This window comes from Delphinapterus leucas, chromosome 1 (genome assembly GCF_059928025.1).
Source record: "Delphinapterus leucas isolate spDelLeu-1000000601 "Yukka" chromosome 1, BTC_Dleu_Yukka2, whole genome shotgun sequence".
Classification (NCBI taxonomy): Eukaryota; Metazoa; Chordata; class Mammalia; order Artiodactyla; family Monodontidae; genus Delphinapterus; species Delphinapterus leucas.
In genome coordinates, this window is record NC_143129.1 from 158,066,756 (window position 1) to 158,081,149 (window position 14,394).

The 14,394-nt window shown below is 36.2% G+C and overlaps 1 protein-coding gene across 4 annotated transcripts in view; it reads right to left on the reverse strand.

The window, feature by feature from the left end:
* RLF (RLF zinc finger) overlaps positions 1-14,394 on the reverse strand; it is a 79,844-nt gene that overhangs the window by 34,075 nt on the left and 31,375 nt on the right. For 2 of the 4 annotated variants that reach the window (XM_022575376.2, XM_089895385.1), the window contains exons 2-5: positions 13,848-14,002; positions 12,843-12,924; positions 9,075-9,207; positions 2,594-2,796 (exon numbers count right to left, since the gene is read on the reverse strand). In XM_022575376.2, the coding sequence (XP_022431084.1) occupies positions 2,594-2,796; positions 9,075-9,207; positions 12,843-12,924; positions 13,848-14,002 (573 nt within the window). Of the gene's footprint in view, positions 1-2,593; positions 2,953-3,333; positions 3,423-9,074; positions 9,208-12,842; positions 12,925-13,847; positions 14,003-14,394 lie in introns of those variants that run through there. The other 2 variants (XM_089895390.1, XM_089895388.1) reach the window with 2 other exon arrangements.

A 14,394-nucleotide genomic window follows, 5' to 3' on the forward strand; every position in this document is an offset into this window, starting at 1 on the left:
TTGTTGGGAATTTTTACATGTATGTTCATCAGTGGTATTAGCCTGTAATTTTCTTTTTTTGTGCTGTCTTTATCTGATTTTAGTATCAGGGTGATGCTGGCCTCGTGTAATGAGTTTGAAGTATTCTTTCCTCTACAAGTTTTTGGAACAGTTTGAGAAGGATAGGTGTTAACTCTTTTCTAAATGTTTGGTAAATTCAACTGTGAAGCCATCTGGTCCTGGACTTTTGTTTGTTAGGAGTTTTTAAAATTACTGATTCAATTTCATTACTGGTAATTACTCTGTTCATGTTTTCTATTTCTTCCTGGTTCAGTCTTGGGAGATGGTAAATTTCTAGGAATTTGTCCATTTTTTCCAGGTTGTCCATTTTATTGGCATATACCTGTCTGTAGTAATTTTTTATGATCTTTTGTATTTCTCTGGTATCAGTTGTGACTTCTTTTCCATATCTGAATTTATTGATTTGGGCCCTCTTTTTTTCTTGATGAGTCTAGCTAAAAGTTATCAATTTTGTTTTTTTTTTTCCAAAGAACCAGCTCATTGAAAGTTTCACTGATCTTTTCTATTGTTTTTTTATCTCCATTTCATTTATTTATTTATTTTTATTTTGGTTGTGCCAGGTCTTAGTTGCTGCAAGTGGGCTCCTCAGTTTCAGCTCGTGGGCTTCTTAGCTGCAGCACATGAACTCTTAGTTGCGGCATGCATGTGGGATCTAGATCCCTGACCAGGGATCAAACCTGCATCCCCTGCATTGGAAGGCAGATTCTTAACTACTATGCCACCAAGGAAGTCCCTCATTTATTTCTCCTCTGATTCTTTACAATTTCTTCCCTACTACTAACTTTGGGTTTTGTTGGTTTTTGTTTTAGTTCCTTTAGGTGTAAGGTTAGGTTGTTTATTTGAGATTTTTCTTGTTTCCTGAGGATGTCATAAACCTCCCTCTTAGAACTACTTTTGCAGGTGGATTTAGTGCTGTGGTGGGCTGGCACAAGTCAATGCCATATTAGAATACGTTCAAGGAGAAAAATGTTAAACAGTAAATTCAGACGATGGTTCAAGAAATTACACTGAAAGGGCAGGAGAGAAATGGGGTGGTAGCTGGAAGAAGAAGTCTTTCTCTTTTAAAAATGGAAGAAATAACAGCATAAATGCTGATGAGATAGTGACAGCAGAGGGGGAAATTGATAAATGCAGTAGAGAAAGGGAAAACTGCTGCAGCACTATACTTGAGGGGGCAAGCGCAGACGGGATCTGATACTGAAGTCAAGGGGATTGTTGGCCTTAGCAGGGGAAAACAGATATAGTTTATCCTTAGTAACAGAAGAGAAGGTGTAAATGCAATAAATGCAGGTAGGTGAATAGATGTCATGGAAATTCTCTTCCAACTGTCCCAGTTTCCTCAGAGAAACAGGAAGAAAGTTCATCAGTGGAGACAGAGATGGGACAGAAGGTATTGTAGTATAGGTTTAAAGAAAAAGGAAAAAGCACGAAATAGTAATCTAAGGGAGTAGGAGAGTGAATGAACTCAAGAAACACAGTGTGACTGAATTAAAGTAAAATCAGTTGCCAGGTTATTCTCCACCTAAGTTTGGCCCCACTGGTGCAGGTAAAGATACAAAACAGGTGGAGATGAAGGGATAATGAGGATACAGGTTAGTCAAAGAAGTACAATTAAGGGAGAGACCAGCAGAGGAATCGAGGGTGTATGCAAAGGAGTGCTAATAATGATTGACGATGGAAAAGCAGAGCAAGGAGAGTGAAAAGCTGATCAGACTGATAGACTGTTGGTCCTGGTGGAGTCTGAATATTAAAGGGAGTGAAGTGGAAAGGTGGAGAGTTTCATTTGGAGAGTAAGATATTTACAGCTGAAATTGTCATAAAAGGTTAAGAATTACTATAGCATAGAACCAGATCCTTGGGATTCCTACATTTAATAAGAAAGTTCAGTGTAAAGGTAAAATGAGAATCTATATGTAAGACCTGAATGGCAGGTAAGAGAATTAAAGGTAGATGATGGAATATAGCCTTGGAATTCCTCATTTTCTCTGTATAATTTATCAAAAACTCTTAGAGAAAACTAATTCCAACTTTTCTAAGGAAAACAATGATTCAGGTTAAAAAAAAACAACCCTGTTTGTCTGCTTAATCATTGTTCAAAATGTATTCATGGCTTCTAAAGTCCTACACCTTTCTGCTTACAGAGTTAAATATATAAACTAACTTAAATAAAGTTAACTGCCATTCTCTTTAGTTTATCTCTTGACACCAGTATTAATAATTTCCACATTTCCCAGAGAGAAATCATTAGTTTAAGAAGAAAAAGCAACTTTCATATTTAAAGATTTCAAAGCAAACCATCACCCAAATATATAAACATTCATCTGCATATTCTTTAATTATCTACTTTTCAAATCCACCTACAAGACATAACTTTATATCCAATCTGTTGAACAGTTAAATATACAATTAAAATGGTACTTTTCATAGCCTGAAAAAAAATGAGTCTTGGGACTTTCAGCCTGGCATACAACAATTATTAAAATCTATTAAATTCATAGTGTGAATGACAACAGCAGTTATTTGCTTTACTTACCTCCTTAATAGCATCTTCATTAGGAAGAATGGAACATAAGCACGTCATATAGGCTTGCTGAAAAGATGACACATTTGAAATTTCTTTAGATTCTGCACATAGTTTTGATAAAGCAGTAGCCTGGGGGATGCAGTTAGATTTCAACAAATGTTTTATTCGCATTTGCAGAAAGAAAGGTCCTTCTTGTGCAATCAATTTATTGACTAGAAAAAAGGAAAAATAAAACAGTTTGATAACATACCACATTAACATGTCAAGGTTGTAAAGATGAAAGTTTGATATCTTCTGTTGTTGCTTGTTTTTAGTGGACAAAAAGTCAGCTGATATAACTGGAAGTTTATTCTGATCTCAGTACTCATCTAACAGAGCAAAGAGCAAAATAAATTAATGTTGCTAATTATTCCCACATTACTTAGTAGTTTTATTTTGAACACCATACCTTTTAAAAAAGCTACTACTAACATTTCATCAAAATTCATTCTTTCACCTTCTCCTCCCTCACTTTCTTATAAGGATAGTAAGGAACAATGAAATGAACTATAAACTTAAGTACAAGGCAAAAAGGCAAGTATCCTGTGTAATATTAACAACTACCACTTGTACACTTATGAGATACCAAGCTTTAAGCTGACTGTTTTTATATACCTCTCATTTATTCTTCACACCACCACCAAGGCAAGTATTGTTATCCCCAGTTTAAGGTTAGGAAAATTAATACTCAGAGAAATTAGGTAACTTGCCAAGGATTCCAAAGCCAGTGGTGGTCTTTCCTCTAAACCAGGCATTTCTCAAAGTGTGTTCCACCGACCAAAAGACCTGAGAGATAGTCCTAGAAAAAAAAAGGATTCCTTGGTCAAATCTCTGAACAGTCCTGCAATGAAGAAAACTGTTCACTTTTATTTAACCCAAGGTTTCCCAAACTGATTTGACCAGAGAACCCTTTTACACATATCATTAGCACAACGTAAAATCTACGTTCCTGGTTCAGTACACACTTTGGAAAATGCTGCTCTGAGCAGTACTCAATATTAAGCACCTGAACATAGATTTGTACAGTGTTCTGGACAAGCCCTCGATTTACAAATAGTAAATACTTAACAAGTGTGTGGCATCGTTACACAGTATTATTTAAAGAACAGAGGTGGGAATATACATGTCAAGATGAGTGGCAAGCAAACAAACTGCTTTAGGTGGTTCACCTAAAACGGTGTTCCTTAAACTCAAAAGTGCCTTCTGAACCACCAGGGGAATTGTAGTAGAATGCCTATGCTAATTCAGTAGGTCTGGGATGGGACCTGAGACTGTGCTTTTCTAATAAGCCTCCCAGGTAATAGCCATGCTACTAGGTCTACAGGCCACATGTGGAATAGAAATCATTAATATTAATGATAAACCACCAGGACGGTGGGGAGGGGAGGGAGAGACCACTGGCCCAATCTTAATTACATATCAGAATCAACTGTAGAGATTTAAAAATTCTCTTTTGTAAAAAAATGGGTAACACCATATATGCAAACGACACAAAATTCAAAAGGCACACCAAAAGGTATACAGTTAAAGTTGTCTCCCTCCTACTCTGACTCCAGTCCCCTAGTCTCTCTCCCCAAGAAACAATAATCATTTCCAATTTTTTGTTTATCCTTCCAGAAACATTCTTAGTACAGAAGACATATTTCTTTTCCCACTTACTATATCATACAGGTCATTCTATCACATCACTGTACATTGAGAGCTACCTCAATACTTTTAACAAATAAGTATTGTTCCACTGTAGGGGTATAATTAATTTAACCAATCCCCTCCTGATACACTTGCAAGTTGTTTCCAATCTTTGACAACTGTCAATAATGCTACAATCTACAGTCCTGTACAAAGGCCATTTCACACATGCACGACTGTATCTATAGCAAAAATTCCTAGAAGTGAAATTACTGCCAAATTAATCTCCAGAGATTGTACCAATTTACACTCCCAGCACTTATAGGTGGAAGGTGCCTGTTCCCTGTGGCACTTCAAAAAGGTCTGTATTCCAGACCTCCAACCCTGGAGATTTTGATTTAGCAGGTAGTGCCTGGACCTTGGGGGTGTGTGTGTGTTTTGGTTTTAAATTCCATAGATACTCTAATACACAGTCAAGGTCAAAAGGCATGGACAGAAAATAGATCATTTGCATTTGGACTTTTCTCTATTTTAGTCCCACAAGCACTAAATCCCACAAAATGAACTCACAATCATATCTCAAATAGCTCCTTGTTCCTTACTTCTATTTTCAGTAATGGTATTCTCTCAATCATAAAGAAATGAAATTTTGGCATTATCCTTCCTTGCCAACTCCTTTCCTAAGGAAATCAACTTAGTTACTGTGTCCTAGCAATTCTTTTTAAAATTCTCTCCAACCTAGTTCCTCCATATTATTTCCTGCCACATCTGTCCCCTACATCCTAAGCTGCCTAATATCAGATTATGCTCTATTTATCTGCTCTACCAACTTGTATGCATTTTCACAAATCTCACACCTGAAAACAGGCACGTTATCTATACAAGCCACTCCCTTCTAAATTCCCACCGCATTTTACTTCTTTTGCCACACTTAGTTTTCTCTTTAAGTACAATAATAAATGATTAGAGTGTATGAAGGTTAAGATCTCAGGTTGTGGAATCACAAAACTGAGGCTGAATCATGACTCTCACATATACTAGCTGTGAAGCCCTTGGAAATTAGTAGACCTATCTGAGCCTCAAGTTTCTTCATCTATGAAAAGGTTAGTAATATCTACCCCAAAGAGATGAAAGAATCATAAATGAAATACCGGAATGCAAGTAAGACACGAAGCACAGGGCCAGGCAGAGTAAATGCTCAATACTACTTGCTATTATTTGTCCCTGATATCCCCCTTATTACACTGTCAGCAATTTGTGTACAAATACCATGCCTTGTTAACTTTTGTATTCCCTACAGCGCTAAGCACAATGCTTTATATATTACAGATGTTTAATAAAACCATGTATTTAGCAACCAATGGTTATCACTTTAATCAATCAAAAACTTTTAGATATCTCCTCATCTGGGCCCAGATCCTGCCTCCACAGTTTTAACTACACGGCCTTGGGCATGTGTAATCTCTTGCCTGTTTAATGGATTACAGGAGATAGAAAGCACTAATACTGTGCCCATAACATAGCAGGCAATCTATAAATCGTAGCTATTATTTCTATGAGGTAAAACTATTTTACTCAACATATTACAGCCACAGTTAAACCATTATATCAATTTTTAACACACAGATCAGACTTGCATTTTAAAAATCATTTTAAGTTATGTTAAAATCAATACTTAACTGTATTTTTAAAAATGAAATCCATCCATACATTTCAATATTTAAAATGACACAATGAAGTGTACACTAAGATGTCTCACTCCCAACTGTGATCCCTTCTGTATATTATTTTTTCTAAACATTTTAATACAAAAAAAATGTTTAATCATATACCCTCTCCTCCATCTAGGTTCAACAATTGAACTGTTTTGCCATATTTCTTTATCTAGCTTTTCTTTTTCTCAGCCACTTAAAAGTAAGGTGCAAACATCATGACAGTTTACCTCATATATGCTTCAACATGTAAAAAATGGTAACATTTAAGGTCCAGCTAAAAATTTTGTTTTCTTTTTTAACAGAAGAGAGTGTTTTTGTTTTTACTGAAGGCTCAGGTGGTACATGACAATTCATAAAATGGCTTCAGAGGTAGGTGGTAGAAGGGAAAAAATGAACTGGGGTGGGAAAGAAAAACCACCAGGAAGAAGTAAGAGCTGGCTGGTTCCTTCTCAGCTTGATTTAGGGGAGGAAGTTAGTACCTCTGAACAATTAGGATGGATCTCTTCCTTCAACCCTTGGTAGGGGAGAGAAAAAAAAGAACAAAAGGCTGCTGCTTTGGCCCTCCTGAGTCTCAAGAAAAATGGGGAAAAGCCAGTGCCTTGATGTCATGAATTAAGGGGGGGAAGGAGGGTGCTGGGTAGGGCACAGGTCAGCTGGAAAAACTGGCAGATACCAGATGGTAGCTCTGGGTTTCCTCTAGTTGGAACCACTCTAGTACAGTGGAAGGGGGGTCTCCAAGGTTGATGGGCCTGAGGTCTTTAGCGCTGTGGGCTGCTGCCATCACCATTGGAACCAGGGGTGGTTTGTGGGCACTGGGGCTCAAGTCAGGAACCATCAGTGGGGCTGGGCTTGGTCTTGCCAGCCCTATGTTTTGTGGTAGGCTGCTGGGGTGACCTGAGGTAGAAAGGTGTTTGACACCTGGGTGGGAGGACCTGCTCATTTCCCTGCCGATCATGCCAGGCAGAAGTGTCAACAACTGGCACTTATTACGTACTTCAGTAATAACTGTTTTTTGGTGGGGACGGGGTTACAAAATTCAAGAATTTGTGGCAGGAAAAATAAAATTCTTATACACTTTTTTTGTTAATTCAAAAAACTAAACCAAAAAGCATTTATTGAGTTACTTGGGAGGCTAAACACTTTGTACTTTTATGCTTCTGATTACTATGTTATTGAAAAAAGGCAATTAATGAAATGATAGTCACTGCTTTCTAGCATCAAATATGTTGATATCTGGGCTGCAAGGGCAATGGAGCTATAAAGGAGGCTTTCTAAATCTGCTGACCTGAAGTTAGTAAGGGCCAGTTGCAGAAGTAAGCAGGCAACAGGCTGCCCACCACTTATACTGTGGTTCTCAGAAAAATTCCTTACATATGTAGGTAACCTATACCCATTCAGAGTTTACAGATAGTGGGTACTTAACTTAATCTTTATTGAATATATAGGATACCATGGGATATTAGGTAAACAGTGCTTCTCCCCATTTCTTGATTTTTTCTATGTGAAAAGAAATTGAGTACTGTTAACTCCTGGGGTGGGAGGGATATATTTGATTAGTACGTTGGGGAAAATAAATTGGGGACATTTAATGCAACTCCATCTTCTCCCTCTGGGGCTTGGGCCTATCTACAAAGGTCATGCATTCTTCACTCCTGGAGCCTTATCTGGACTGGGACCTGCCTAATTCTGGGATCCTTTTGCAACTATTTGGCCCTGTCCTCTAACAACTTTTAATAATAATAAGGGCAATAATTTAGCCTCCACCTGCCTATATTTACAAAAGGATGCCATTTACTGGGAACCTCAACAGAAAACAATAAATAGCAATCTATTTTCTATTTAACAGCTATTCTCCTTATTCATTTTTTTTCTTGTCCGTGTAACTGATAAGCAGTAGAATTATCAGAGGAAAGGGACCAAGAGAAAATCTAAACACTCTTATTATCAATCTTCTGACTATACAGAAAAACCCAAACAGCATGTATACAATAGGTGATCAAACTTGGTGAATGAATAAGCTAACTGTAATATTTTAAGATATCAACATTCAAAAGGCCTGTTCTGAGACCTGAACTAAAGATCTATAAAAAATGGGATGTCCCTGGTGGCGCAGTGGTTAAGAATCCACCTGCCAATGCAGGGGACACGAGTTCAAGCCCTGGTCCGGGAAGATCCCACATGCCGTGGAGCAACTAAGCCCGTGCACCACAACTACTGAGCCTGTGCTCTAGAGCTCGCGAGCCACAACTGCTGAGCCTCCGTGCCACAACTACTGAAGCCCGCATGCCTAGAGCCTGTGCTCTGCAACAAGAGAAGCCACCACAATGAGAAGCCCATGCACCGTAAAGAAGAGTAGCCCCTGCTCACCGCAACTAGAGAAAGCCTGCGCGCAGCAACAAAGATCCAATGCAGCCAAAAATAAATTTAAAACAATAAAAATTTTTAAAAATCTATCTAAAGTGTAAATAAAAACTGTTCTGAAACTCATTCTTATCCCAGAAACATACTTAACAGAATGTGATCCTTTTTAACTTTCCACTAACTTAAAGCAAATGAAATCATAATTGTTGGACATATAAAATCAGATATTTTGTGTGTCTAAAATGCAAATGTCAACTATGTCAACTCAAACCCATAAATCTTCTGGACTTAAACTGACAACTTTGTAAGAATTTTCTTTCTTTGCATATCTCTATAAAAACACTAAATTCCAATGTTTCATAAATTTAAAACAAGAAGTAATTTTTTTCATAATCCTCAGCTGTAGTAACCAGTAAACAAAATATCATTATAAGCAAAGCTCTACTATATACCAAGGACTGGAAGCAGATTATTAATTTCTATCTCAGGAACTCTGCATAAACATTGTCAGTCAATGCAACATTTAAAAACAAGTATAAAGGGATACTTTTAAAACACTACATAAATATTGAAGAATCCTTAAGCAAAACATTAAGTGCTAATGGTTAGTTTTTACTATTCAAAGGATAAGAGAACGATTGGTTATAGATTCACAGGTGAAATTCACAAAATTTTAACACAGAAAAAAATTTTAATTCTCTTAGAACTAAATCCTCCTTCAATAGTCAGTATAGTTTTAAGCTTACCTTCTTCTGTTTCTACTGGCTGTTGAGACAGAATTTTAAGAAGAACAGGGTTTTTCCACACCCCCTCCTTGGTAACATGAACCAGTATTTGTAGGTTATTATTCCCAAATTCCAATAATGCATCATGTGACTCCTTAAAAAAAAAGAAGAAAAAAAAAGCATATCCAGAAAACAGGCAATATAAAAAGTCATTTTGCCCTTTCAATATATCTGAATGTCTATGAAAAGACCTATATCTTGGATTTCCTAAAAATAAATAAGCAGAAAAAAAACTATCCTCAAAGTTTTGTGAAATTCTGTTGCTGCTTTTTAAAAAATGAAACTAGGGCATTTTCACTAAGTTAAAGAGTACCTTTAAAATGTTTTCCTGAATTCTCCTAGGTAAAATGATCACAATTCAATTTCCATCCTTGAATTACTCAATTATTTTAAGGCCACTGGCACAGATTTCTTTTAAAAAGATTCTGCAGTATTCACACAGGCAACCTATTCCTTCTAACAGAAGTATGACTTAATGACATCTATTGTTATATATCTTTTTAATTGTTTAAATTCTTCTATCAAAGGACTTTTAAAATGATAGATGGCTCCAGGGACTTCCCTGGCGGTCCAGCAGTTGGGACTCTGTGCTTCCAATGCAGGGGGCGCGGGTTCAATCCCTGGTGGGGGAACTGTGATCTCACATGCTGCGCAGCCAAAAAATTTTAAAAGTACACAGGAAAATGATAGATGGCTCTAGCTAAAAGTCATGGAAATGCAAGTTATTAGCTGTCATTCTATCTCCTCAGAAAACAAACAAAATATAATTGCCAATAGTTTATTCTTTAAAATACTTATATACACGAAGGGCGGGGAGGTAAGAGGTCAGAAATTTAACTTGACATAAATGATTAAGCATATATCTCACTGTCTTTTATTACTAGTGAGGATTATTGGTTGTTTCCATATTCTAAAATTTTAACTTGTTTTCCCTTATTTTAGACTGCTGAAATTCTCAAGGAACATAAGCTTTCACTGGTAGCAGTATTTCTTTGGAAAATAAAATATAGGTTAAAAATGTTCATAGACCTAAGACTATAATCTTATATTCACTTAAATGAAATATAAAAAATAAAGTTCGCTTTTTTCCCCTTAATTTTCATGTCAGAACGACAGGGTTTTAATACACACACACACACACACACCATATACTGAGTTATCTTCTGCTAAGAAAGGTTTTAAAACTGACACAGAAAGTGATATTTCCAAATAACAGTTAACTAACAGCAATATTTAAATGCTATAATTTTCCTTTAATGGCTTGAAATGGCTTGACCTGTCCTCAGGCTTCTTTTTCCTTAACTTAGGACAACAGGCATTTACTTTGCAGTGAAGATGAAGATTCTACGTCAGAATGTGCTGTGTCTGGTTAACATATTTGTAACACCTAACAGCCCTATACCATTACACTTTAGCAGAACACTATCACCCCCATGATACATAGCAAATAAAATAAAAAGCCACTGTTTGGGTTAAAAACAAAAACAATTTTCTAATTTTTCATCTGTTCAAAATACAGTTTATTCTGAGTAAGAATGATGTGTAATCCTTTATTACATATATATACACATACACATATATATATTATAGCAAAGTTACTTTTAAAAAATAACATTAGGTGGTCCAGTGGTTAGGACTCTGCGTTTCCACTGCAGGGGGCATGGGTTCAACCCCTGGTCAGGGAAGTAAGATCCCACAAGCCTCACAGTGCAGCCAATGAATGAATAAATGAGTGAATGAATGAAGAGAGAAGAAGGAAGGAATGAAGGAAGGGAGGGAGGCAGGCACTTTAAAAAAATAACATTAAATAGAGTCCTTAAAAACTATGGTGGAATTTTAAAAGTAATTAAAAAACTTAGATTTGTTTCTTTTTTAAGGTAAAACTATCCGTATCTTGAAATCTACAATACAGAAATACTAGCACAAGATGTTCACTCTACCACTGTTTACAATAAACAGCAAAGAGATGTGGCCAAATAATTTATGGTGCAACCACATAACAGAATCCCAGGCAGTCATCAAGGGAGAACTACATATGCAATCCTAGATACATGTCCATGTTAAAATCATTAAGTTAAAAAAAGTTGCAAAAAAACAGGATCTCATTTTTCTTTATTTAAAATTTCATTTCAGAACGTATTTTTATATCCATAATGAAAAGGTCTGGAAGGATTACACAACTATAAACAGTGGTTGAGAATGCTCTCTGTGGCCTGCTCTTGTAAAACTATTCTCTTACCAAAAGTATCCTCAAAACTACCTGCTGCCTTATCCATTTATCACCTAAAATAAGAAAACCTCAAGGTTTTATGTCTCAGATTTCTACAGGGACCATGTCTTATATTTATCTGTACCTCTACTGCATTTATTAAACACATATTCAGAAATGTGAATATACATATCCTAAATGTCTGATAAATACCGGGCAAAGTTACACAGGTCGGAGGGAAGGCAAATATTTTATTCAGGCATACAATCTAAGAAAAGAATGAAGAAATATGAGAGTATTCTCTCTTCAAAGGATACTACTACTAATAATAGTAACAGCCTTAATAAGAATAAGTACACTTGCCCTTCTAGAATGTCGTATGCCAGGACAAAACTACTGGCAGGCAGAATGACAAAATCAATATGCTCTGTATGAAAGATGATTTTAACAGCAGCTGTATGAATATGTGAAGAGTTAGGACATTACAGGGATTAAATCAGGCCAAGAGCATGACAAAGAACTCTTCTCCTCAAACAGAAAATCTAAAGATTAACATTATATCATTTCATTTTGGATTTTTTATCCTAGAGGAAAGAAATTTCCAGATAACGAGGTGTGTCTGTTAACATGCAAATCTTTACTTATGCCTTCATGAAACAAGTGCAAGCTACTATGGAGTTTGTGTCCTCGAGGAAGCAGTTAAACAAAGCAAGCTCTAGGTATTAATCTAGGTGTAACTTTGGGCAAGCTAATTCACCTCTCTATGCCTGTCTCCCCATTTATAAATGGAGATTCAAATGATCTCTACGGTATAAGGTTTGCAATTTGATTAAAAGATACAAAATGTAAAAACAATGTAGAGTACTGTTTGGTACATAATTAATGATAATAAATGAATGGTAGCTATTTACTTATTATGTCTATTTTCTTTAAATAGTTTTTCTATCTCTACTGGTAACAGGCAAATTTGCTTCCTATTGTTTTTCCTCCTACCTTACTCTCCCCTCCCCAACTTCCTACTTTCCGATCTGCTCATCTAAGAATTCTGATAATCAAGCCAATATAAGAGCCAACGTAGCTCTCCTGTTGAAAATGCATGCACAGAATCTCTGATGGCTATTTTGACGGTTTAAGAGACTTAGCATTGTAAGTCCCTGAAGTGTTAGGGGGAAATTACTAGATAAGTGTACTATCAATGAAGCAAATACCGCTACCTTATAAACATATACAATTTTACATTTTTAATAGCTTTATTCTGCCTAAAACTTTGTGTCTGAAGAATGAAAACTTTTTTTGTTGTTTCTAAGCTATGTAAAGGCTAACAAAACCAAATGATAAGGAAAAAAAAAACTTTTAGCACACTCCCTTCATCTGGAAGGCCTCCTCATTTCATGAACTTACTACCAATATATAATGAATTTGTTTTCGTTCTAAGTTTCCAATTTTAGTTTGCTGGGAGAAATTAACTACATGTCTTGAATACCTAAACAGAGACCTTTTTTGAGGCCACATCAACTCACCTGTAAAGACTGAAGGAAGAGTACCCAGGCTTCACATGGCAGTTCACTTTCAGACACTGAAAGCAGTAATTCAAAGCAACTCCTAGAATATGAATAACTAAGTCAGTATATAACGGTGGTTATAGTCATAATCAAGTACAGTATGACAGTGATACTGAATATATATTTTACATTTATTTAGACTATTTTAAATTTGTTTTTCACTCTTCAAAATTTCATTCAACATTGTTATATTTTCAACTTTAAAAAAGAGAAAAAAGAAAAACTATGAGGCTTTAGAGGAGGAATAATGGGATTATAAAACCAGGAATGTTTATGTTGCAAAAAAAAAGTATAAAGTTAGAGGTTTGGGAAAATAGGAAGGAAAACAGGTAAGACCAGAGAAAAATAAAATGGACCACCCAGACTAGAATTTATCCCACCAAACAATCTGCAAACTGAATCAAGGTGATTCCACAACTAAAAACTAACAGCTGTTGTATTTTTTCAATTTGCAAATAAATACATTAAAGGTGTAACTCTGTCTGCTATTAGGCAGCCAAATATTAAAACAGCAGCTAGATTATCATGGACCCTTGGGGTGGTAATCTTATACTGTACCCTGATATTTTCTGCTAGTATAATTCTTAGTTCAAATAATATAATTGTATTGTAGAATTCCACAGTGTTTCCCCCCAAAGTGTTCCTCAAAGACCACCACAGCTTCCAGATACTCTTGTCACTTCGCTTGATCTATTCCTAAGGACAGAGAGAAAATGCATCATTCTAAGCCTGAGAAGGAAAAGAGACTCGAGGCAATTAAAGATTATGTTGCTTGGCTGGAGCTTCACTTATACTTTATCTCCTGAAAATGTGAATATAAAGGCTCAGAGCTAAGGAAATTTCATTCAAAGGTATGACCCTGATGTTGCCTTGAACAATGTGATGCCATAGTAAAGAGAAGTCAGGCAAACATTACAACCAAAAATACTCAATTTTAAGAGGGATTTAAGTTCTTAAACTTACAGTACTAATCTGCCAAGCACTAAGAGGACATCTTCGCATTCAGTAGTTAAATATGGGCGAGCACTGGCAAAGCTTTGGATGGCAAGTCGATATACCTCCAGAAGATACACAATATGTTCTGATGCATTCTTGCTGCTTGCATATTGCAATAAGGTCTAAAAAATAAAGTCAGAGTTTTAATTATTAAAACAAAATAAAGACAATGAAACACACAAGACTATCTTTGTTCTCAAATGCACTACCCCTTCCTTTTTGTCTAACAGATGCATACACCTTTTATTTGCCTTTTGTTTTTCTAACATCTTTATTGGAGTATAATTGCTTTACAAGGGTGTTAGTTTCTGCTTTATAACAAAGTGAATCAGTTATACATATACATATGTTCCCACATCTCTTCCCTCTTGCGTCTCCCTCCCTCCCACCCTCCCTATCCCACCCCTCTAGGTGGTCAGAAACCACCTAGCTGATCTCCCTGTGCTATGCGGCTGCTTCCCACTAGCTATCTACCTTACGTTTGGTAGTGTATATATGTCCATGCCACTCTCTC